Source organism: Phasianus colchicus, chromosome 21, assembly GCF_987193195.1.
Source record: "Phasianus colchicus chromosome 21, bPhaCol1.hap1.1, whole genome shotgun sequence".
In the NCBI taxonomy this organism is placed as follows: domain Eukaryota; kingdom Metazoa; phylum Chordata; class Aves; order Galliformes; family Phasianidae; genus Phasianus; species Phasianus colchicus.
This window is the reverse complement of record NC_143456.1, coordinates 8,747,274-8,769,548: the sequence shown is the minus strand read 5'-3', so window position 1 is coordinate 8,769,548 and position 22,275 is coordinate 8,747,274. Positions and strand designations below refer to the sequence as shown.

Genomic DNA, 22,275 nt, shown 5'->3' with positions numbered 1-22,275 from the left:
GCGGCCGGCGGTGCTCGGGGCCGGGGCCGCACTCCCGCCGGCCGCCACCAGGGGGCGCTCGGGAGGCGCCGCCGCTCGCTGCCGCCCCTTCCGGCGGGCGGGGGCGCGGCAGGGGGCGCTGCGGCGCGGAGCGCGGCTCTCCCGCGGCTCCGACGGGGATTGTCGGGGAGCGCTGCGCGGCCGCGGCCATGCCCATGCCCCAGCGGCGCCGCCACCACCAACAATAGTGCGCGGCGGCGGCGGGGCGGCGGCCATCGCGGGCGGGGAGCGGCGGGCAGCGCCGCGCGGAGCCTCCCGCCCCATGGAGGGGCCGTACTCGCTGGGGGTGAGCGTGTACTCCGACCAGGGCGGCAGGAAATACATGGAGGACGTGACCCAGATCGTGGTGGAGCCCGAGCCGCCGGCCGCGGCCGAGCGGGGCCCCGCGCACAAAGGCGGAGCGGCGGCCGGAGACGGCGTTCGGCGGAGGGCGGGCGGCCCGCGGGCGGCGGAGGACGGAGCGCCGCCGCCCGGCCCCGGCTGCGGCTCCGGACGGCGCCCGCGGCGCTCCGTGGCCTTCTTCGCCGTGTGCGACGGGCACGGCGGGCGGGAGGCGGCCCAGTTCGCCCGGGAGAACCTGTGGGGCTTCATCAAGAAGCAGAAGGGCTTCGGTTCCGCCGAGCCGGCCGCCGTGTGCGCGGCCCTGCGCAAGGGCTTCATCGCCTGCCACCGCGCCATGTGGAAAAAGCTGCGTAAGTTCCCGTCCGGCGGCGCCTTCCAGCGCTCCCCGCTGACCCCGGCACTCCCCGCGCGGGGCCGAGGATCGCGGAGCCGCGGTTTGTTTTGAAGGAATCGCACGCCGGGTTTCCCGGTGGCGTTTATTGGGGGATTTCCGTCCCGCGGCCGCAGGGAGTCGCGTGGAACCCCTTTACGTTCTCCTCGTCGAGATCGTCACGAAAGGAAAAGTTATTTTAGCGGCCGTGTGCGGGCCGGCACGGAAGCTTCTCCCGAGCTGTCCCGGCGGAGCGCTGCCCGGCTGCGCTGTGAGTGCCGGCCGTCGTTGAGTCGCCCAGCGCTGCGCGTTGGGAGCGGCGGGGCGGCGGTCCAGGCGGCGTTGGGCACCGCGGCTGGGCTGGGCTCCCAGCAGGGTTCCCTTCTTTTGTAAGGTGAGAGTTACGGCTCAGGGTAGGGCTGGTTTTATGTATGTATACGTGGTGGCTCGATAGGTTTGTTTATAAATAAATGCGTATACGGTATAATGTGTGTTTCTATTTGCAAGTCCTAGGAAAAGATACTATGTGAATAGTGAGCATATAGGGGCAGGCAGGAGGAGAGCACAAAGTCAGATCAGAGCCATAGGTGCAGTGCTGACAGCGGGCCAGGGGAGCAAGCAGAAAGGAATTGCATTTACGGCTCAGCGGGGCTTTGAGGAAGTCAGTTGGGCCCGGGGAGAGCTGTGCTGTCATAAGTTTCATTTTCTTTTTCGTATTTCTTGAATAGCAGAGCAGAAAAGTTGCGCAAGTGTCAGATATGGGATAGGAGTGCCAAGGTTGGGGCATGCTGGTGCTGGACCGAAAGGAGGAGGTGTGAGCTGTGGCAGCAGCACTGCCTGCAGCTGTGTGCTGGGGGTGGCGAGAGTGGCACACAGCACAGCAGTGTGGGCAGCGAGGAGGGGTTCAGTTCTCTGCCTGTGGTGTCTCTGGGCTATTCTTTGTCACCGTAACAAGGTGTAACTGCAGAATAGAGAGGGGTGGAGTGAAATGAGAGAGCGCAGGAAATACTATTTTAGTGTGTTTGGTAACAGTGCTTCAGTCGTGGAACCGATTTAAATTGTTGTCAGAAACAACACAGCTCTGGATATGAGTATATGGTGTCGGTTTTAGGTAGGTTATACAGTAAGCATTTCCATTGCGTGTTTGGTAATACTGATGTCTTCTGCATGTATAGAGTTTAATGGGAGAAAAGAAAAGGACGAGGACATGGACAGGTAGTCCATCACTTGTCATGCTGTGCTTTGGAATCCTGGTGCAAAGGATGGGCTGGGTGCAGGACGGAGCCCGGTGCTTCCAGCTGATGGCACTGGAGGAGCAGCCTGTGCTCAGCTGCCCCTGGGAGCAGCGTGTCGTCCTGTGGCCATCTGTGATGAACAGCAAGTGTTAAAGTGCTGGTGATGAGTATAGCAGAAAAACTGAAACAGGAAAATACCCTTTGGTCACTACAGATGATTAGGGGGTTAATTGTATTAATGACATTCCTAATTCTCTGAATGTTAAAGGGCTTCCAAGGTAAGCGTTGTGATTTGAAGCCCGTTTCCACAGATGGAAGCAGTAGGGAAGCTTTCTGTATGAAGTGTGCTCAGCAGGTCCCAGATCTTGACACTTTTAGCTATGTAAATAAACAATGCAAAAAGCTTGCTTTAAATACACTTATCTTGATACTTTTAAAACCTTTTTTTAGCACTACTAGTTAAAATGTAAAAAGTCATACATTTCTGCTGTGCTTGTAACTCTTTCTTTAAATTTAATTTGAGCAATAGAAGTCGAACAGTTTAATATTTTTTCTGTAATAAATAGAATTATTTTTTAAATTTTTACTGCAAAGTCATGACTTCAGAGTTGTTCTTGTGCAGGATTAAGAGTTTGTGTGCGTTCCTATCTGAAAGGGAGCTCTGCTACCTGAGGCAATACAGGCTTTCAGGATGATGTAAAAACTTCATCCTCTAGAGCTGAATTAAAAGCTCCTGTAGCATTTGCTTGTTGAAAGCTTGATAAGACTTTTGGCATCAACCTGATCTGAAATGAAATATTGTAGTTTGATTTAATGTCTTTAAAAAAGCAAAACAAAAACGAAATCCATTCTCTAGCAATCTGTGATATACTGAATAAACATTAATCTCTTATTTTGTCAAAAATATGCAGAGACAGAACTTCCAGAGCCCCGTCTGGGAGCAGCCAATGTGCTTTAGGTCATCAGCCGCCCGTTGGAGGCGAACTCACTGCTTCCACCACAGCCACGTGCTTTGTTCTGTTGGAGATGTGCTTTCCAGGTGCAGGAGCCGTGTTTTGGTGTGGCAGCTGTTGACTGTGGGTTGTTAGTTTTACAATAACTTCATGCCCCGTGCTTCAGCCCCTCCAGTAGAAGAACAGTGCAGAAAGCAAGAAGCAATTGCAGTTTACAGTTCTGTGCACTGTGTGGATTTTTCTCTTGAAACTGTCTTAATACTTTGTGCACCCGCGTTGCCTGGCTCTGTTCATGTGCTGCGCTGTCTCATAAATGATTTTTTTCAGATCCAAGGCCCCCAGCTGTAGTGGAATTGTCCCATGCTGAGACATAGCAGCATTCCAAGGACATAGCTTAATATGCCAGTGAATACCAAACTGGGGATGTGGGCCCTGCAAATAAACTTCTACTAGCCTGCTGCCCAGACAGATTCTTCCCGTACTGAAGGTGTAGGAGTGACATGAAATCCACAGGTGCTTTGTGTGTAATGTTGGAGTGTGAATTTTGTTTTGAGGGCTTGGTTGTAATTTCAGGATTTCTTTTAATTTGATAATTTGGTGTAGTATTACAAATTGTTTAGTTTATAGGACTGATAGAAACAGAATCCTGACCTGTGGAGGACAAGCTGGGCAAGTGGCTTCAACCTGAGCTTGGGAGAAAAGTCAGGAGTTTTGATGCTTGTGTTAATTTCTGACGACAGTCCCTAAAGAAAGGAATATGCTGTGCTGTGTGTCATGCTCATTTCTAACCAAGGGTGAGATGTAAACTGCAATTGCCTTGATGACTGGCAGATGTAATTTCTGCTTCTGTTGAAGCCCCAAATCGGAGGCTGCTCTATCAATCTTTTTCTCCTAAGTGGGTGATTTTTCTTCTGTGCTCCTCATTTCCCATAAAGACCAGCGTGATTCTCTAATATATTTTATTGCTATTGAGGGGTTGTTACACTGACAGAAACTCATTAGTTGCAGCTTGTTTTCTGTTCAGTCAGTGGTTGAAGCCCTCATTCCCACTTGGCTTCCTCCCTCATTTGCTTTCCATTTAGAATGTGTTACATTTAATAGCCACTGTTAAAATTGCCAGACAGGGTGCTTCCACTGAGCTGACTGATTGTGTTCTCATATAACATTGCTTTTAAGGAGAAAGTGTAGTTCAGTATTTACAACGCAAAGCTAGAAACCATTGTTAGGGCTCAAAGATTGGCATGATGCTGGATCTCCTGGCTGCTTTTGCCATCAGAGTGGCTGTGCTGTACATGTGCTTCCCCCCCATGACTTGGGTCGTCTTGCCCCAGGCATCTGAGCAGCATTCAGTGGCTCAGTGAGTCCCTGTTCTTCTGCTCTGCATGTTTGCAGCTTTGGAGGAGGGCCTCATTTCTTTTTTCTTGTGTGGTGTTGTGGCACTAAAAGATGAGGAAAAGATAACTCAGTGCTTTGGCTGTCTGGCTAGTATATTTCCTGTAAGCAGTGTGTCACAGTGGAATTTTGGTGTTGTACAATAAGCATGGGTTGTGAAGAGCAGAAGATAAGATGTGACAAGGAGACAAGCCGCTGTTCTTTATCTTAAGGCTGAGTGGGTGCAGTGAGGAAGGAGTGCAGGGTGCTGCTGGTGGGTGAGGGCAGCTGTTATCTGCGGGTATGGGAGCAGGGAGGAGGACTGGTGTGCCTAATTGTTGTTCACTGGGACATCCCAATCATTTTGTGGTGTTTTGGAAGAACAACTTGGAAAAGTAAACTGAAATAGACAAGGGAAAAAAAAAGAGAAACTGGATGTGAGTTGGGAGAATAGTATTACAAGAAATCAAGGTGTGTTTTGAGGGCAAATCAGTTGAGGAAAAAGCAGCTTCCCCTAACCATACACAGGTCTTTTACTATCCTGAATTCAGTGTCTTCTCTGCAAAAGTGCAAAAGATCCAATGTTGGGTTATGATAACACGCTTAGTCTGCATTATTCAGCCCTCCGGAAGGAAATATGAATGAAACAGTTGAGATATTATTCAACTTAAAAGTTGTTTGGCATATCAAAGTAAAATGATGTGTTCTGAGGGAACCAGGAAGGTCTGAATGGTTTGATTGCCAGCCAGGTGTCCAGGCAGAGTGACTCAATTTGGGAGTTCTTGCCTCTTCAGACAGGGAAGTGAACAGTAATGTGTGTCAAGCTTGATTGATCTGCTCAGCATTCGAGTAACGCTTCCTCCCACATGTTCTCGTTCCTCTGGGGACGCTTGGAGAATTAAACCTGAGGAGGCAGTTGTTGGAGTCCTATCTCAATGCCTTCTATTGGCTTTGTTTCCATGTGAGCTGTGGTTGGGGCAGTGATGATAGAGATGTGAGGGGCCCTGTGTGTGCTGCTTTGCTTGTGGCCGTGCCACAGTTACACACACCCTGGTGTAGCAGCATGCAAACCTCTCTGACACACCCTTGATCTTGAAAACACCTTTGGTTCCACAGAATTAAAAACAAAGGTCTTTCTGTTCTCTTTTTTCCTCCCTGCAGCAGAGTGGCCAAAGACCATGACCGGTCTCCCGAGCACGTCGGGAACCACCGCCAGCGTGGTCATCATCCGAGGCTCCAAGATGTTTGTCGCTCATGTGGGCGACTCCGGGGTGGTGCTGGGAGTCCAGGATGACCCTAAAGATGACTTTGTGAGAGCTGTGGAGGTGACGCAGGACCACAAGCCTGAGCTTCCCAAAGAAAGGGAGAGGATTGAAGGCCTTGGGGGCAGGTAACCACCTCTGTGCTTCTCGCTTCAGTTTTCAGTTTCTCTGGGTGCTAATGATGCTTTTCTGCCTCAGTTAGGCTTAAGCTTGTTTAGTTTAGGGTGTAGCAAGCTGGTTGGGGAATCTCATGGCCTGCTTATATTCCTTCACTGTCTGTGCAATTACTTTTTTCTGTAGATAATGATCTCTGCTGTGGAGTATCTGTTTGTCAAATGGTGGAATAGAGCAGTTTTAACGGAAAAGACACTGAAATGTCTTTCCTCATGCGTTTTGCATTGTTCCTGAGGTGATACTGGCAGCTGTTGAGTAGGCTCTTCAAAGTTTCTGTTAAAGGAATATAAAAGATATAAAATTGAAACAAGGTACTGGGTTTGTTGCATTTAAATGCATGCTTAAAATGTTAAAATGCCACATTTTAACTTGTATCTCAATATTAGTACTTTCTTCATTGTCAGGAGCTGGCAGATGTTAGAACATCTCTGAGTTGTGGTTGATGAATGTTCCCTGTAAATGGGGAGGAAAGCAAGCAGCCTTGTCAGATGGCACTAATGTTTTGAGACAAACCTCAGAGCTCGGATTTGGCATAGCTTCACAGGAGCTCGCTGTTCTTTCGTTCCACAGTACTGCACCAGATGGATGGGCAGAGTTTCCTTCTCTTAGCAGTTCAGAGGGAGAGAGCACTGAAGGTTTTCCTGTTGACATCATTCACACAAGAACCCTGTCAGCTCGTTAACCTTCAGATATCTGTATCGCTAGCAGGTGGAAGCTGATCAGATATCTGTTTTTGGGGTGGGAGCTTCTCAGAAGGGGCAACTTGCAGCTTTGTGAAGTTGGAGTTCATAAATGTATGGGCTTCCAGGTTGTTCATCTTGATGTTTGAAACAGGTTTTGAAGAAGCATTCCCTGAGACTTTGTATCAGCAGGAGCGGTTAAACTTTTTTAGCAATGTTTTCTGCTCCTGCTTCTGTTTTTTGTTGTTGTTGTTGTTTTCTTTGTTCCTTTAGACTGGCTGGTAAAACCAGCGCAGGCTGTTGTGAGGCAAATGGTGGGAGTGTGGTGGAACTGTCACTATGCTTATTAATGTCTTCTTTTGTTAGAGAAAATTGGGATAAGTTAATGTGAGGGCATGATTGAATTGTTTATTAAAAATGGTATTTTCTAAGTAACAGTCCTGGAATACAGGCTGAAATCTTCCAGATAAAGGCTGAAGTTAACATTGTGTAACTATTAGTTGTACAAATGGATAAGATGAATTTTAGGCTGTGGTGCTTGCTGCACTTTCATGCAGAAGGATGGAGCTAAACATGCCTTTGTTGTTAAGGCCTTTGAAGTCTCAGGAAGTGCATCTTGAATAGCTTCAGTATGAGGAATCTTGAGGCTGTTCCAGAGCGCCTCAGTTTCTAATTACCAATGGCTGTTTCTTGGATTAAAAGTTAACTTTTAAGCATTTACTTCATATTTCAACTGGGACAAAGCTTTGGTTGTTTGTTGTTTCATTACCTTGCTTTTGGTACCTCGTGCTCTCCCTTTCTTCTCTATTTCTTCCTGCCCCATAATAGTGGGTTTGCTTGCATAGTAACTTCTCTTTTGACCCTTCTAATGCCATTTGTGAGAGCTAAAACCATTGCTTGGTGCTATGGAGCAGGTGTTAATGCTTAAAGGCAGAGTTGTTTCTTCCCATGTTGTGCTTCCAGCAGATAGCAACTATGAACAATTCCTCTTTTTATTTCTCCCTCATGTTGGTGCACCAGGAAGGAAATTCCTCCAGAAGGCTGCTCTTATTTTTTTCCTCTTCCCAACTGTACTGTGCTGCTCTTTACTGCCAGACTTTGGCAGATGGAGAAAACTAAAGGAGGAACTGCATGATGTTTTCACCCGAGTTGATATTGATGGTCCTCATCTAAGGAAAGCAATTCGTCTTTTGCTTTTTTGCTGATAGATTAAAAAGATGCTCTTACATCTGGCTGTTGCAGCCAGCCATAATTTCTTCCAAGTCTTCGTTCTCTTGCTTTTTCTTTTTTTCTGCCCTTCATCTCTTGCTTTTCCATTTAGCTTAATATGGGATGAGGCTATGCAAGTGATACCAGGTGTTTTGACGTACTTCACTATGCTGTGCACCTCACTGAGGGTGCTGTCATTACTGACTCCGTATTTGCATATTTAATTATTCTTGTGTCATTGAAAGAAGCTTTCATTTCCAATTCCTTTTTATAACCCCTGTTCCTTTCTGATGATTTTTAGCGTCATCAACAAGTCTGGTGTGAATCGTGTTGTCTGGAAGAGACCTCGCCTGACTCACGACGGCCCTGTGCGCCGCAGCACCGTCATCGACCAGATTCCCTTCCTGGCCGTGGCCAGAGCGCTGGGTAAGTGACCCCTGTGTGGGAATGAGACATCAGCACGCAGCCCACCAGAGCTGAATTATACCCTGCTCTGCCAAAACATTTAGTTTGGAGGGATTTGGTCACTTGCCGTGATTATAAGGTTTTCTATTTTCTAAAATTGTGAACCTTAGGAGGTATTTTTAATACAGCACAAATGTAACTTTTCAAATGGAGCAGTAGGAGGTGGCAGTGGTGAGCAGAGGACTGGTTGTACAACGAGCAGGACTTCATCTCAGTTCTGATAAAGATGGTACTTCCTTTTTGTTGCAAATGAGAGTGTGGCGAGTGCCTCCAAGATGTACAGCACAGTCAGTCTTTCTTTTACTGAGACAGTGAGACTGTAATTTTTGGCTAGGTGGTGGTGAGATTGTTTTGCTGCATAGCAACCAAAGCACTTTTTTCTTATGTCTCTTTGTAAATCTGTCTTCTTTCAAGACAACGTAGATTAAGAAAAGGGTAGAAGTCAGCCTGTGTGCTTTATCTATAACTTGCCTTTGCAATAGTGTTGGTGATGGGAAACTATTTTGAGGAACACTCTAATGGGGACGAAAATAAATACAACAGTGCCTAGCAAGTTTGTTATGAATGCTTTTTGGAAAGTACTTAATGACTTGATCTTTGGCAATCTCTTGCCCATGTGTGTTAGTATTTTCTAGCCAGTTGTTTTCCTGAAATGTTACTGCCAAATTCCAGTCTTCTGCTGTTTGCTTTCCTTCCTTCCTCCCTCAGTGAAGAATTCTCTATCCAGATTTATTCAGTATAGGCTAGATTCTACAGAAATATAGTATCGTATTTTTTTTTACCTGTGAAAACTGTTCTATGACTTAATTTCTTGGCAAGTGTGGTGGTTACGTGATAGTGCTGTCAGTGTTCCTAGATCAGCTGGCAGTGTGTCACAGGGACAGTCTGTTCCCGGGACTGTGGTCATCTTGTGATAACTGCATAACCTTACTGTGTCTATTTCAGAGTCAGTTGTGTGTTCTGCATGGATTTGTCTAGTGTCAAGAATTGTGCAGTGGTCTTACCTTATAAAAGATATAGCTATAGAGGCCACAGGTGATTGAATGCTGATCTTTTTCATAAAAATTAAAATTTTTTTCTTCCTTTCTTCATCTTTCAAATCTCTCTGTGTATTATTGTAGACAAGGTAGCTGCTTATCTTGTGATTAATAAAATCTACCTAAGATATTAAGTCCTTTGGAGTTGGTGGATGGAGATCTTTGCTAGTCGCCTACCAAGTAATATCACATTCTTTACCTCTTTTCTGCAAAGTGTCTGTGTTTGTTGTAGGTTACAAAAAGTGGGTATAGTTAATTTCAATAGATTTTTCATTTCTACTTGAATTTGTATACAAAAACCTCAATGACTTTTGATCCAGTTCCTCTCAGCAAGTTGAACAAAAGGATTTGGCTGGATTCTGCATGCAGATGGGAATTCAAGGAATGGTGCATCTGTTAGCCCCCTAGTACATTCTTTCCAGTTATGTGGATGAGGAGGATTACAGGGGAGTTTTAGGTCTGAGGAACAAGAACACTTTGTAACAATACTTGTTGTCAAACGTTAAAGATTTGAACACTTAAAAGGGGACAGTGCCCTCTGCAAATCATGTAGGAGAAACAGGTTTACAACGTGACAATATTTTGGTATTTGCCGGCTCCGGGAGCCTCCGAAAGTCTCTTTGCATTCCCTTCTGAGGAGGTGTGACAAACCTCCCACAAAAAGGAACGCAGCTGCTTTGCTCTGCAGGACCCAGATGGTGCACAGACGCTCACAGTTTGGAAACAGGATTTAACTTCTTTCTGAGGCCAACGTGCCCCTTCCACTGCTTACAAAAGACCTACCACAACTAAAACCATTTGCATTCAAGCTATTGGAGGCCTGCTCGACCTCTTGGCTGGTTCCCAGGTTGCTACCCTGATTGGCACAGCTCTGCTATGCTGGAGCTTCTCCAAGTGGAGTAGTAACTGGCAATGCTGCCATACTGGTCACCAACACTCTAGTCCATCCCCTCACGATCTAGCACAGAGATTCCAAATTTGCTTGTTATTCTCAATACAAACCCTATGCTGCAAAGGTCTCAGGCTTATTATGTGGACAGAAAATTTAGGTGGACAGCAAGATGCTCTTGTTGCTGCCCTGCACCTACGAGGCAAACAGAGTTGTGTATTTATTATCTTTAAAGTGACAGGTTATCTGATGTTTTTTTAAAGGAAATATAAAACATAGCTTTTGTAAGAGGGAGGCAAAACTTTTTGCTTAGAGCATAATCATTTATGTAAGTTTTTTGGCATCCATATCTTCATAGTAGCTGTCCACTTCATATGTCTGTCCCTATAACAGTTGTGTTGTAACTTGCTTTACTCAAACCCCCTTGTGTAATGCAGGGATGAGTGTGCAAATTGCTGGGTGCTATACAACGTAAATAATCAGGAAGCCATTGTGTAACTTGCTTGTGTGTTTTGAAGAGTGTGTCTCATTGCATCATGCATTACTGTCTCTCTGCCACAGATTTGCAAGTTGGATTTTTTCCACATGGCACCCAGGACGGTATTTTAGACTCCAGTGAGCATGCTTACAAATGTGTGTCTTGGGGGAAAGCACTGAGAGAGAAAATAACTGTGTGTATGTACAGCCTTGTAGTGTTTCAGCTGTACTAGCTATCTAAATACATTAATTTAGACCGTCAGTTTCTGGGACAAAATACAGGATGATAAGCACAGGGCTGTGACTGAACTTTTGTTCTCAAGTGTAGAACCCATTGCATTAAAAATAGATTGAAGAATTCTGATCTTTGGGAGCAAATTTTGGAGTAAAATCTAGCCTAGCATCTGCAGCGCTTTCAAAGATGTTATACAAAGTAGGGAAGATATTAAAGAAAAAAATTTGCATTCTCAGTGTCTTGCACTGTAAATTGAAGCATCTTCCTTGGTTTTTATACAGATGACAGACCCACCCCCTTCTGATTGTTTTTGGTGGAGTGCCTCAAAAAAAACAGAGTAGACTTTTTTGTATTAACACAAATGTTCTGCTGACCTCTAGAAGGAGCTATGTACCAGAACAGTGAACTCTCAATGTGTGTCTGCTGCGAGAGTGCTGCCTTTGACAGTGACATGGAAGCTGTTTTCCAGAGCACTCTACTGGCTGCAGAATTGCTGCTGTAAAGCTCTCCGAACATGTGTACTGTGAAGAAGGGTATGGCTGACCTCAAATGATCTGCTTTCATTCTTGTGTGATGCTTTAATTCTTGGTGTGCACTTAAATGTGTGTGCATGCAAACATTCAAAAGCTGCTGCCAGGTAGAAGAGGTGTAGTTGTTTGGTGGTATTTGTGTAAGCTAGTAAGCGATATTTAAACACTGCACAGTTTTACTGATACTGCTTTATATCCATGTGTGTCATACATATGGGTTCCTACTCTTGTTCTGGAGATGTCTTACTTCAGCTTGTACAGTTTTCTCCACCCTTGAGACAAACTCTGCATGTATGCCTGTACAGAATGCAGAGAATGCATTTAACTGTGTAGACCTGTGTTAGTTACACACGTAACGTGAAGGCACATGTGGATCTGTTTAGCTTAAAGGAGCAAGTTCAGGACTTTTTTCCTGCTCTTTGCTGACTGGAGCTCTCTGTGTGTGCCTCTTTAGCGCTCTTTTTTTTCTTTGACAGAGTAGAAAAATTATGATAATTGTTTCTCCTTATAGGTGGAACTTTATCCAGGTTTGGTCACTGTGTTCTTCTGTTTTACCCCTTGTCTTCAGCTGAGCAAATGCTGTCTAGGGTTGAATTTCATTTAGAGACTGCAATTCCATTTTAGTGTTCATTCGAAGGATTTAATTTAAGGCCAGAAATAATGAGTAGCTTTCTCTGTGTCATTTCAGCTCTTCATTTCTGCTTTTGCATCCTACTTCTTGTAGGCTTTTCTCTGACACTTAATCAGTGTGCTCTGGCACAAATACCTCTCTCCTCTCTTGCTGTGGTTTTGCTGACATGTGAGCAGAGATGAGCACTCTTGGTGAGGCTGTCTTGTGTAGTTCTTATATCACCGTTTGTTTTAAATGTAAATGTTTTGTTTGCTGTTGAAAGATGTCCTCTTGTCTGTGCTTTCCTTTTTCACATAGTGTTGAAGGTAGAATTCTTGCTCCTAAAGGGAACGGTGAAAGTGTTAAAACCTGAGCACTTCTGGGAAAGTTTTTGGCTCGCTGCTACTCAGTTTTGTCCCTACTCCTCAGACTGAACTTCGAGATCGTCGCTGGGTTGTAGGAGTGGGACATCACGTTGCGTTATCTTTACGCTGCTGGGATGACGCCCTCTTGTGGCTGTAGGGCCGGGCTGCCGTGCGTTCTGGTGAAAACGTTTTCCTCCTCAACTTGGCCTAAATGATCTTAAGAGGTTACTGTTAATATCCTCGCTGAGGTTTGCCTTGCTCCCCAGCAGCACTACCTCGCTGAGAGTGGAGAAAGGAAGTTCTGTAAGCCTTCTCTGTAACTAACAGACCTTAGAGATGAGTTGTGATTTAAAGAGATCTGGGATTAATCAAACTGGGTTTTCCTCTCTCACAGGGACTTATAAAGGTAACTTTTCTTTCCTCTAATAAAACCAAAGCATAAATGAAGGGCTTTATTTATGATGTTTGGATGAACTGATGCTATAAGGTGGCTTTGGACTTGATCCAATCTAGTCTACTTATGTGATGGGTGTTTTTGTTTGTAACCAGTAACTTTTCTGGCACTGTTTGAGTTGCAATTAGTTTTATTCACTACATTTTAGAGAGTAATAGTAAGCAGATAAGGTAGGCTACATGTTTTTGTGTTTATATATCTGGTTGTGTGTTTCTTGCTCCTTTATTATGTGATTTCAAATATATATTTTTCATCTGTTAGATGCCATGTTACTTTTGTGCAGATCTGTGTGTTGATCTGGTTCTAGACATGACCAAGAAACAGGTATGATTTTCCTGGAAAGCGCAGAAGCAGCTGTATTAATTCCTGATTGTTTGGAAAAGGAATAGCAAACCGCACCCCAAAAGAAATGTTCCTGGGTAGAAGTTTTTTCAAGAAGAAGGTTGAGTTTTATAGATGTTTGGTTTTTAATTCAGAATGAAAATAGTGCAGCTCAAAGTGAAGCCTGAGAACCTGGGATTCCAGTTCCATAATAGTAGCCTTTGGCATATCACGTCATCCCGGTTCTTGGCTTTCCAGTCTGCTCAGGGGTCACTTGTCTGTCTGCTTGCTTTGGGACAGAATTAAAGACTTTATAACATTTTTGCAATGCCTGGTTTGTTCTGCTTTCTGGTCTACTTTCTTCTCCCTTATTTCCTTCCAGAATTGTAACAGAGAGGGCCCTGTGTCAAGTGGCTTCCTCCTGGGTTTGTCATAGATCCCTCAGCCGCTGCGGATGCTGTGTCCTCCAGCTGGCTGGAGGAAGATAGACAGCTGACATAAGAATTCGATGTATGCAGCAGCTTTAAAAAGCATCAGCTTAGTCTGTGGTGCCCTGCCCTGTTTTAAAAGTAATAATTAAAGAGGCCTCGCCCTGATAACGTGCCTTGGACTTTGCTGGCTTGGAGTTGAAGGACCTGCAAGAAATATTCTTTGTGAAGTACTCTATGCAGTACTCTTCTGCCAAGGATCATTTGCCTGTTTGATTCATCTATGGTGATACAACTCCTGTAGTTCAGTTCCTCTGTTATTTCCTGGGTATTTTAGGCCTTGATAAGTGCTGAGTACCACTGAAAGTAAATCTCTTGCAGGTACAGCTCTGGGTTCCTCATGTGTCTTCACCCTCTGTGCACTCCAGCAGTTCCTTGTTGTCACAGCCCATTGTAACAGACGTGACGTTCCAGGCTGTCACCCTGCAGAGCGCTCTGTCTCTTGGAGGAAGGCTCTGAGTCACTGGATTGTAACTCAGCTGTTTGCTCAGGAAGAGCAACAGATGGCCATGATGACATGTATGTGGATGAACCAAAATTAAATCGTGTTGGGTTATTTTTATCTTAGAGCAAAGTATTTCTAATCAAAAAATGATTCAGCTAAAAGCATTTGTGGATTTTTCTAAACAAACATGAACAACCCAGCAAATAAAAGCATAAAAATATTAAGCTTGTTGGAAGTTGCTGCCACTATTTCCATGATCTGGCATGATAAGATTCCAAGCTCTTGTTTATTTTATCTGCTATGTTGATGACAGGCACAATGTGAAGAGCTGTCAGTGTATCAGGACTTTTTTTTTGTGATTAATGTACAATAATTGTTGTGCTGGAGCTCAGCTCTGCTGTTACAGTATTTTGATCTTGTTGCCAGCTGGCCGGCTTTGTTGGACTCTGTGGAGGGAGAGTGCACCTCTTTATATGTATAAACAAGGTTGGCTGTTAATTAGCATTTATTAGAAGCATGTGTTTGCTGCAGTGGAGGTGAATTGGTGCTTTAATGAGATTGGACCATCCATGCTCACTGCGGTGAAGTGGTGAGAGTTGAAGTATTTCTTCTCCTGATTCTGCACAAGTCTTTTGAGCTGGTTCGTAGCTTAAGGCAAAGCTAATAGAAGGAAGGAGGAAGACAAAAGCTTATTTCTTATCTTTAAAAGGATGGTGATGGTTGCAGAAGGCAGCTACAAATATGTTTGCTGTAGTAAGTCGAAAGCCCAAGGAAAAAAAAACTAACAAAATCTTATGGGAGTTCTTAAGCTTCTCAGCTCTGACATCTTCATTAATTTCTACTTCTGTAGCTGTATGTTCTGCCAGTGCTTACAGATAATGCTATTCCTTTGTTGCTTATCACTACAGGAAGTTACTTACGAGCTGTTTCTGGAGATTTTTCTGGTGCTATTTAGTATGTTGACAAAAAACAGATAAGGTAGAAGAATCCAGAATGCAGCATTAGTTTTGTAGAAAGGAGGAGGAAATGTTAGTGCAACACCACTGCTGATTTACAGGCCCAACATAAGAAAACCTTCCCCGATTTTCACATATACCTGATAAATTAGGTTGCGTGTTTAGTTTGAATTTATTTTGTTGTTCTGTTGGAGTGGTTTTTAATTGGGGTGATGTGGAGGAAGCAGAATCCAGGAGGTGTTTTGATTCAAACATGGCTGAAGTGACTGGGATTCAGTTCAGGCCACCTTCTCTGCTGGGGTGACCCCGAGCTCATTCACACAGCAAGAGAGATTTAAAAATAGAAAGGTTCACTGCATGAGGCCTTCCAAGGGAGAGGCTTTAGCTCTCATTTTCTGCTTTCCTGCTGGAACCCAGGCTCTACTTCTGTTCCCGTGGCTTCCTTCCAACTCCAAAATTTGGCACGTGGTGTTCAGCTGGAAAGGCACTGAGTTCTGCGTGGCTTTGAAAGTGATGCTGTGCAAGAGGAGAAATGGGGGAAAAAAGAAGTTTATGAGGAAAAGGCTTCCGTCTCCTCCTTTGTCATCTTTGTTCCTTCTCCATGGCACCTGCATGGACAAATATACCCACAGCAAGAGATGCGTGTGCTTCTGCATTTGTTGAATGGCTGTGGGGGTCTCAGGTTGAAAGGGCAGGGGGGAAGGAGAACAGTTCCACATCCTGACTGAAAGGTTTTGGATTTATTTTTTTTATTTTCCAAGCATGTCTTTATAGGGTGTGCAGAGCAGCACATCATCATGATGCAGATTAAAGTCTAATGCTGTGTGGATGTTGGGAAGAGAAGGGATGTTGCACAGTCTTCCTCAACCTAATTTTAGAAAGGGAACTATAATTGTCTGTAGAGACAGCAAAGATTTTTGACCAGTGTTTAAGCTGTACCCATAACCAGAAAGGCAGATTATTTTTTTTTGTAACAGTTCAACAAAGACCTTAAAATATAAGTAAATAAATTACATGGCATAACTATTGGTGGCATGAGACTGGTGGTAGTTCTTTTCATGGGACCATTTCTGGTAGTTAACAAGAATCATATTGTATGCAATATGGCAGTTCAGAAACATGTTCTCTTTGCTAGGTGATCTGTGGAGCTATGACTTCTACAGTGGTGAATTTGTTGTGTCTCCTGAACCTGACACTAGTGTGCACACCATCGATCCCCAGAAGCACAAGTACATCATCCTTGGCAGTGACGGACTGTGGAACATGATCCCACCTCAAGATGCTATCTCCATGTGCCAGGATCACGAGGAAAAAAAGTACTTCATGGTGAGGGCAGTGGGCATCAGTCACTGTAGAAATTTAATACTGTAGAAATTTTCCTTGTAAAAATTGCTTAATCTGACATGCGTGAGATGTACCCAGCAATGGCAGTGCTGTAGAGGCATATTTCAGTAGTTTTGTCACAACTTATAGGTGGTGGTAACATGGCTGATAGTGTGCTTGCATGTACTGTCAAATACAATTCATGTGAACTCTGTTTTCAATTTACGAAGTGGATCTGATTGCTTTCTCTGTCTGTCTCTGAACATAAAGGGTGAGCACCGCCAGTCCTGTGCCAAAATGCTGGTGAACAGAGCACTGGGCCGGTGGAGGCAGCGCATGCTTCGTGCAGATAACACCAGTGCCATCGTGATCTGCATCTCACCATTGCAGGACAGCAAAAACAACTTGGAAAATGAAGAAGAACTGTATCTCAACTTGGCAGAGAGTCCCTGCTATAGCAGCCCTGATACAAATGTCATGACGCCCTCCCGCTGCTGCACCCCACCTGTCAAGGTAACTTTTTTCAGTGTTTTTAAATGTTCTATGTGCCAAAGTGGAACCCAGTACGTATACATCAGTCTCCCCTTTTGTCTTCAAATAGTAACTTCTCTTTAAGCAGCTTAGTGCCATGTGTAGGAGTTGGGGCAGTGGTGTAGCTGGAGCACTTAGAAACGACTTGTCTGACACCATTTGATGTTACTGTTTGCAGTGCCTATGGTTAAATAATGTTTCAGTTGTAGGACAGTAAATTGACAGCAATTACCTGGTCATATCCTCAGTACTTCTCACAACTCAATGGATAACACTTTGCAGAAACACACGTACTTGTAACAACCATTCTTAATAGAGTCTGAATGCAAAAGAATACAAAGTCTCAGAATTGCTGGATTTCAGGATGCAATGTTTCTGTGATCCTTAAAATCCTAATAACTTACCAGTAATTGTTGATCTTGTTTACTGTTCAAAATGTATAATTACTGTAACTTTATGCATATAAAGTTCAAGCATATTCAAGCAACTTAAAATACACTATTTTGTCAAGACACTCTGAGATTTGAGACAAAATTAGAACTTCTCTATTGAAAGAGGAGCCAGAAGTTTTTTGTTTTTTTTTTTTAAAAACCCAACCAAACCCAACAGGCTGCCTGTGGAAGTGCTCTTTGTTGTGTGGGTTGTTTTTTAAGTTAATGCACAGGTTTATATAGTCAAATGCACATTGCAGAGACAGTAAGATCTCCCAGTCTGAAAAGAAAACAGTCTTCCTCTAGTTGGTTTATTGTCCTTTGTTGGAGGAAAAGATATACTACAGAGTCTTTGTTCGGGTTAGAAATTTTACCCTTTAATATAAAGCAGATCTGCTTGGAAGCTTTTTTGCCCTAAGAACTAGAATATAGTTATGAGTGGATGTTTGCTTCAGTAATTACCAGCTGCTCCTGATTTAAGTAACTGTCCTTTGAAGTTCCACAGTATCTTTGGATAACAGTCCTTGGGGCGAAGTAGAAAAGAAAGCAAAAAATTAGAAAGGGATTCCTTAACATTCCCTTGGCAGAGACAAGCAGCTAGTAAAATGGCAGGCTCAGCCTTCCTCTCTTTCCCTTCCACTCAATATAGAAAAACACATGAAAAGAGCCTAAAATAGTGAATTTTTTTTTGAATTCTAAATATTCCTGAACTAAAGAAGGAAGTTGAGGAGAGGGGGAAAGAAGGCACAAATAATGTGGCAATTGAGAATATTAATTAGCAAAATAATATGTAAATGCATTAATGCATAAAGCTACAGGCAAATACATGATCTAAATTAGGTAATGAATTCTTAAAAACAAAAAAAAAGTTTTTCCAAAGTGTCTGCAAAGAAATGAGAGATGGTTTAGCAGATCAGTCTCGGCTCCTGGAAGTCACTGTGGTGTGGTTACAGGCCAGAGCAGGCAGGTCAGCAAAAAACAAGAGGTAGCAATGAAAGGGATCTTTATCTGTTCTCTCCAGAGAATGATTAGAAGCATGGATAGCAGCTGTGACAAATCCAAGCTATCTTACAAAAACAGTTAATTTGGAAATAGATGGGAGAGTAAATCGAAGTTGTCTCAATTAAACAAAAGTATTTCTTAATTGCATATGCTTCTGGCAGCTATTGCTAATAAAAAATTAATTCAGTTGTTCCTGAGGCCAGTGATAGAATTTGATTGACTAGGCTGAGAAATTACATTGGTGATTGTTTAAGGTTTCTGTTTTGTTACTTCAGTCGTTAGCAGGCTTCTTGGAGTCTCCCTCTTACCAAAGCCTTATTCAGTCTCAGTTATTCATCCCAAGCAAAAGATCTTGGCAATAATAAAAGCTTAAAGTGTCTTACACAATAGGAAACATAAAACCTAAATATTGGCTAGAGACACAATGTCAGAAAGGAAGTTGAGCAGGCTTAATAACCTTGCCAGAGCTTCTGCAACCATGTTGTCTTAGCTTTCTTATGGCTTCTGCAGGAACTGAGTTGAACAACAAAACAATACACATCGTCTTTCTTGTGTGACTTACATGGTAAAAATATTACCTGGATGGCTTTATCTATGCATGAGCAGCAGCAGAGGAATAGTGGGAGAGGAAAATGAAGTCTAGGTGCTAGCAACAATTCTGATACTCCTCTTTTGGAGTGAATTTTATTGTATTATATTTTTCAAAAGAGCTGAGCAGTAACAGATCTCTTACCAACGATGAGCTGAGGTTCCTCTGTCGTGACTTTAAAAGCACGACTTCTTGATAGGAAATGTATTGAGTTGGTCTGATTCATCTGCGTGTGCATTTGAGTTTTCAGCACAAGAATTTCTTAATGCAGATGACAATGACTGCCTTACATTTATGGTATGTACCATGGCCTTGAAATTTACTTTTGAAGGACTTACTGAGTAGCTAGGGATTTCTTCACAATTAAATCTTTAATAAGGTCATAACTCATATCTTCAGGGCACTGCGTAAATACTCATTTTCATAATCCCCCTGTGAACAGTGAAAGTAAGCATCGTCCCCGTTTTCATCTCAGTAAAACTGAGATTGAGGCAAAAACACTTATCAGAGGCTGCAGAAGGGATGAGTGGCTGAAGGCAGGATTAGGAAGTCCCTGGTTCTCAGCAAATTGTGTAAACAGCCTCTCTTCAAAGTACAGAACAACTGCACTTCATTCAGGGTGGAGAGATGCACTGTGATGGAGTGCTTTCTCTCAAGAAATAAAGCATACAGCTAGGCAATAAAGCATGCTACTCAGCTGTGAGGAATCAGAAACAGCAAATAGTTCTATTTTTAGAATAGCTCAGTCCAATGAATTTATGCTCCACCTTCTGTATGCGATCAGCACGCCCAGGATATGAAGAGTTTGTCCATAACCAAGTTCTGCATTAACTGCAAATGCTACCCATAACAAAGGTCAGGAGACTTCTGCACATTGCCCTCGTTGCTTGGCTGTCTGATGAGGTATGAAATCTTCAGAAGTAATGTAGGTGTGCACGTCACAGAATGAGGGAAATCGGATCTGCATGTTAGAAAATGCCTTTCATGGAAATCTCAGGACGTTGCAGGCTCTGCTTTCTCCATGGCTTCCTAAACAAACAGAAGGTGTGTGTTGATTCCTTATGTAACTTGCTTTATAGCAGCAAAAAAGATGTGCAGACCAAATAAGTCTGAGGAGCTCTCTCAGTGAGCAGATTGTCTGCCATTGAGACATTTGCAAACTGAACAATGGAAGCAAATGCTTTCATAAAATTGTGTGCACAAAGTACCAAGTTGAGATGCACAGTCTGTATCTGTTTTCATCTCTCCATTCCTGCCTCTCTGGGGAGAAAAGATTGTCCTGTTTTGGAGCAGAGTTTCTCTGATAAGGTTTAGAAATGTTTGTCATACTGTTTTCACCCTCAAAAGATAATGGAGGTAATATTATATTTATGCCTAAGTATATTTTTCTTTCCCCTCAGCTTTTAGAGGATGATCCATGGCCACGACTGAATGCTTCTGAGCCTGTTCCTTCCCTCATGCACAGCAGCATGATCTCAGAAAAATACGCCGAGCTGCCAAACGAGATTGCCAAAAGCAATTTACCTTCATCAGGAGCGGCCCTGAAGGATTCAGGTCCACAGGATGAGAAGTGCAGCAAAGCGCTGGCTTTGAGGATACAGGAATCCTACAGTAATGGTTTGTCAGTCAGTCTGTCCCCATCCAACTCTACAAATTCAGGCACGGACCAAAAAGGCTTAAAGGTGTCTCCTAACGGCCAAACAAAAGCCCAAGATGCGGAGAGGACACCCACAGCAAACTTTAAAAGGACATTAGAAGAATCCAATTCTGGCCCTGCTGTGAAGAAGCCGAGGCGCGGCCTGAGCCGAAACATGGGTGTCCAAGCAGAGGGCATATCCACAACGCCGCAGCGCAAGAACTCAAACAAGCTGGCCATGCGGCGCAGCCTGCGCGGCCAGAAGAAGCTCAGCAGTTCGCTCTTCCACCCGCCCAGGAAAGCAGTCTGCGTTTGCTGAAGGGCATTTGTGTAGGGGAAGTGTATTTTATTCTGATGGGAATTTTAAAGTTGGTGCGGAAGTTTGAAACTCTTCCTGTTTTATCTTTTTTTAAAGTAGAAACTTTTTTTGGTATCCAACAGCTTTCTCCCGGCCTTGTACTTGCTTGTATTATAACTGTGAATTTTGTAGATGTGTAGGGTATAAGTCACTGTAAAATGTGTGTAAATTTGTATTCCTTCATATTAATGTAGTCTCTTTTTTCTTCCTTGTATAATTGTTAAAGCGGGGCTAAACCTTGTTTAAAAAAAAAAAATAATAAAGTCTTTTTTGTTAATTTACTAAAGTCTTGAATTTGTATACGCTTCTCGTGATGGGAATTTCACAACTTTTTCACTAAAGTAAATTATTAAACAGAATGGAAGATATGTATTTTCATAGTATTATACGTCCCACTGGAGTGTGTCTTTTAGAGAATACACTAGGTCTATATTTTGTTTTTAAATTTTAGATTTCTCTACTCAGAAACATGTGGAAACAGATGTTGAGTTGTGCTTTAGGCAGCTCGATGTCCATTTATTTGTAAATTAAAATACTATGCAGTATCTTATCTAGTTGCATTTTTGTAACATTAATAGTCAAAGTATTTAGCAAAAAATAATCGTGTTTTTAAAACTCCAACTCCCCAGTCATTCAATAAAGCCATTCCCCCATCCCTGCTCTCAGTGGTGGCATTTCTACTTCATGTCTGCCCTACAGAGGTTGAGTTCTCTGCTGTTCCAATACCGATGGTGCTGCTATACTTTCAACAAGTTCTTAAGTTATTTTATGACAATTTGAGTATGTGGACCACGTGTATGTTCACCTAAATAAAAAGTGAGAACTAAACTGAGTGGCTTTTTTTTTTTTTTTTTGCCTTTTATAGTTTCCATCTGAAGTACACTCTTAACACTGCTTTCTCCTTCCTGACAGCTGCTGTATGGAACCAACTTCCATAGGACTTCCTCTGTAGCTCTGTAATGGCACAAATCTGTGCTGTGTTTGTAAACGGGGAAACAAGGAGCGATGCTTCGATCCGAGGGCTGGGAGGTATTCCTGGGATCTGATTATGGCTGGAGCAGCAAGGCACGGGCTGGAATTAGCCCTGCTATCTCTGTGTGTTGCCATGGTGACAGAAATCCTCTCTGGAAATGCATAATTCCGTTTCATCCGGGCAGTGAATGCTGCGCTAAGGGGGGAAGCAGCGCGCTCTGTTGGATTGCCTCCTGTAAGACTTCATACGGGACACCACCTATGGGTATCAACGCAGCTTTGAGCAGCGAGGCGGTTCACGCCCGAATAAATATTTACTCCCTGGCAGTCAGACGACGCCTGCCGCTCCCCAGGTGCCAGGAGCTGCTCGCGCTGCTCAGCGCGTCGCCCTGAGGGCCGGGGATGCGGGGCTCGCGCTGCCTCACAGCCCTCCGCGCGGGAAGGTAAACACGGCGCCTTCCCGCCAATGGGCGGCTCGGCACGTGACGCGTCACCCGCGGCCCCGCCTCCACCCACGTGCGAGGGA

The 22,275-nt window shown here is 43.8% G+C and overlaps 1 protein-coding gene across 1 annotated transcript; it reads left to right on the top strand.

Annotated features, from left to right (window-relative positions):
* The first annotated feature begins 137 nt into the window (after nt 1–137).
* Nucleotides 138–21,391, top strand: PPM1D (protein phosphatase, Mg2+/Mn2+ dependent 1D). The gene is made up of 6 exons (XM_031591514.2): nt 138–731; nt 5,472–5,700; nt 7,937–8,061; nt 16,043–16,233; nt 16,501–16,743; nt 20,184–21,391. The coding sequence occupies exons 1-6, from the start codon at nt 302–304 to the stop codon at nt 20,736–20,738; spliced, it is 1,773 nt and encodes a 590-aa protein (XP_031447374.2). The 5' UTR covers nt 138–301; the 3' UTR covers nt 20,739–21,391.
* Nucleotides 21,392–22,275: the final 884 nt, after the last annotated feature.

Coding starts and splice junctions, on each gene's coding strand:
- PPM1D (XM_031591514.2), top strand. CDS start 302: ATGGAGGGGCCGTACTCGCTGGGGGTGAGCGTGTACTCCGACCAGGGC. Junction 732..5,471: donor CGCCATGTGGAAAAAGCTGC/GTAAGTTCCCGT, acceptor TCCTCCCTGCAG/CAGAGTGGCCAAAGACCATG. Junction 16,744..20,183: donor GCTGCACCCCACCTGTCAAG/GTAACTTTTTTC, acceptor CTTTCCCCTCAG/CTTTTAGAGGATGATCCATG.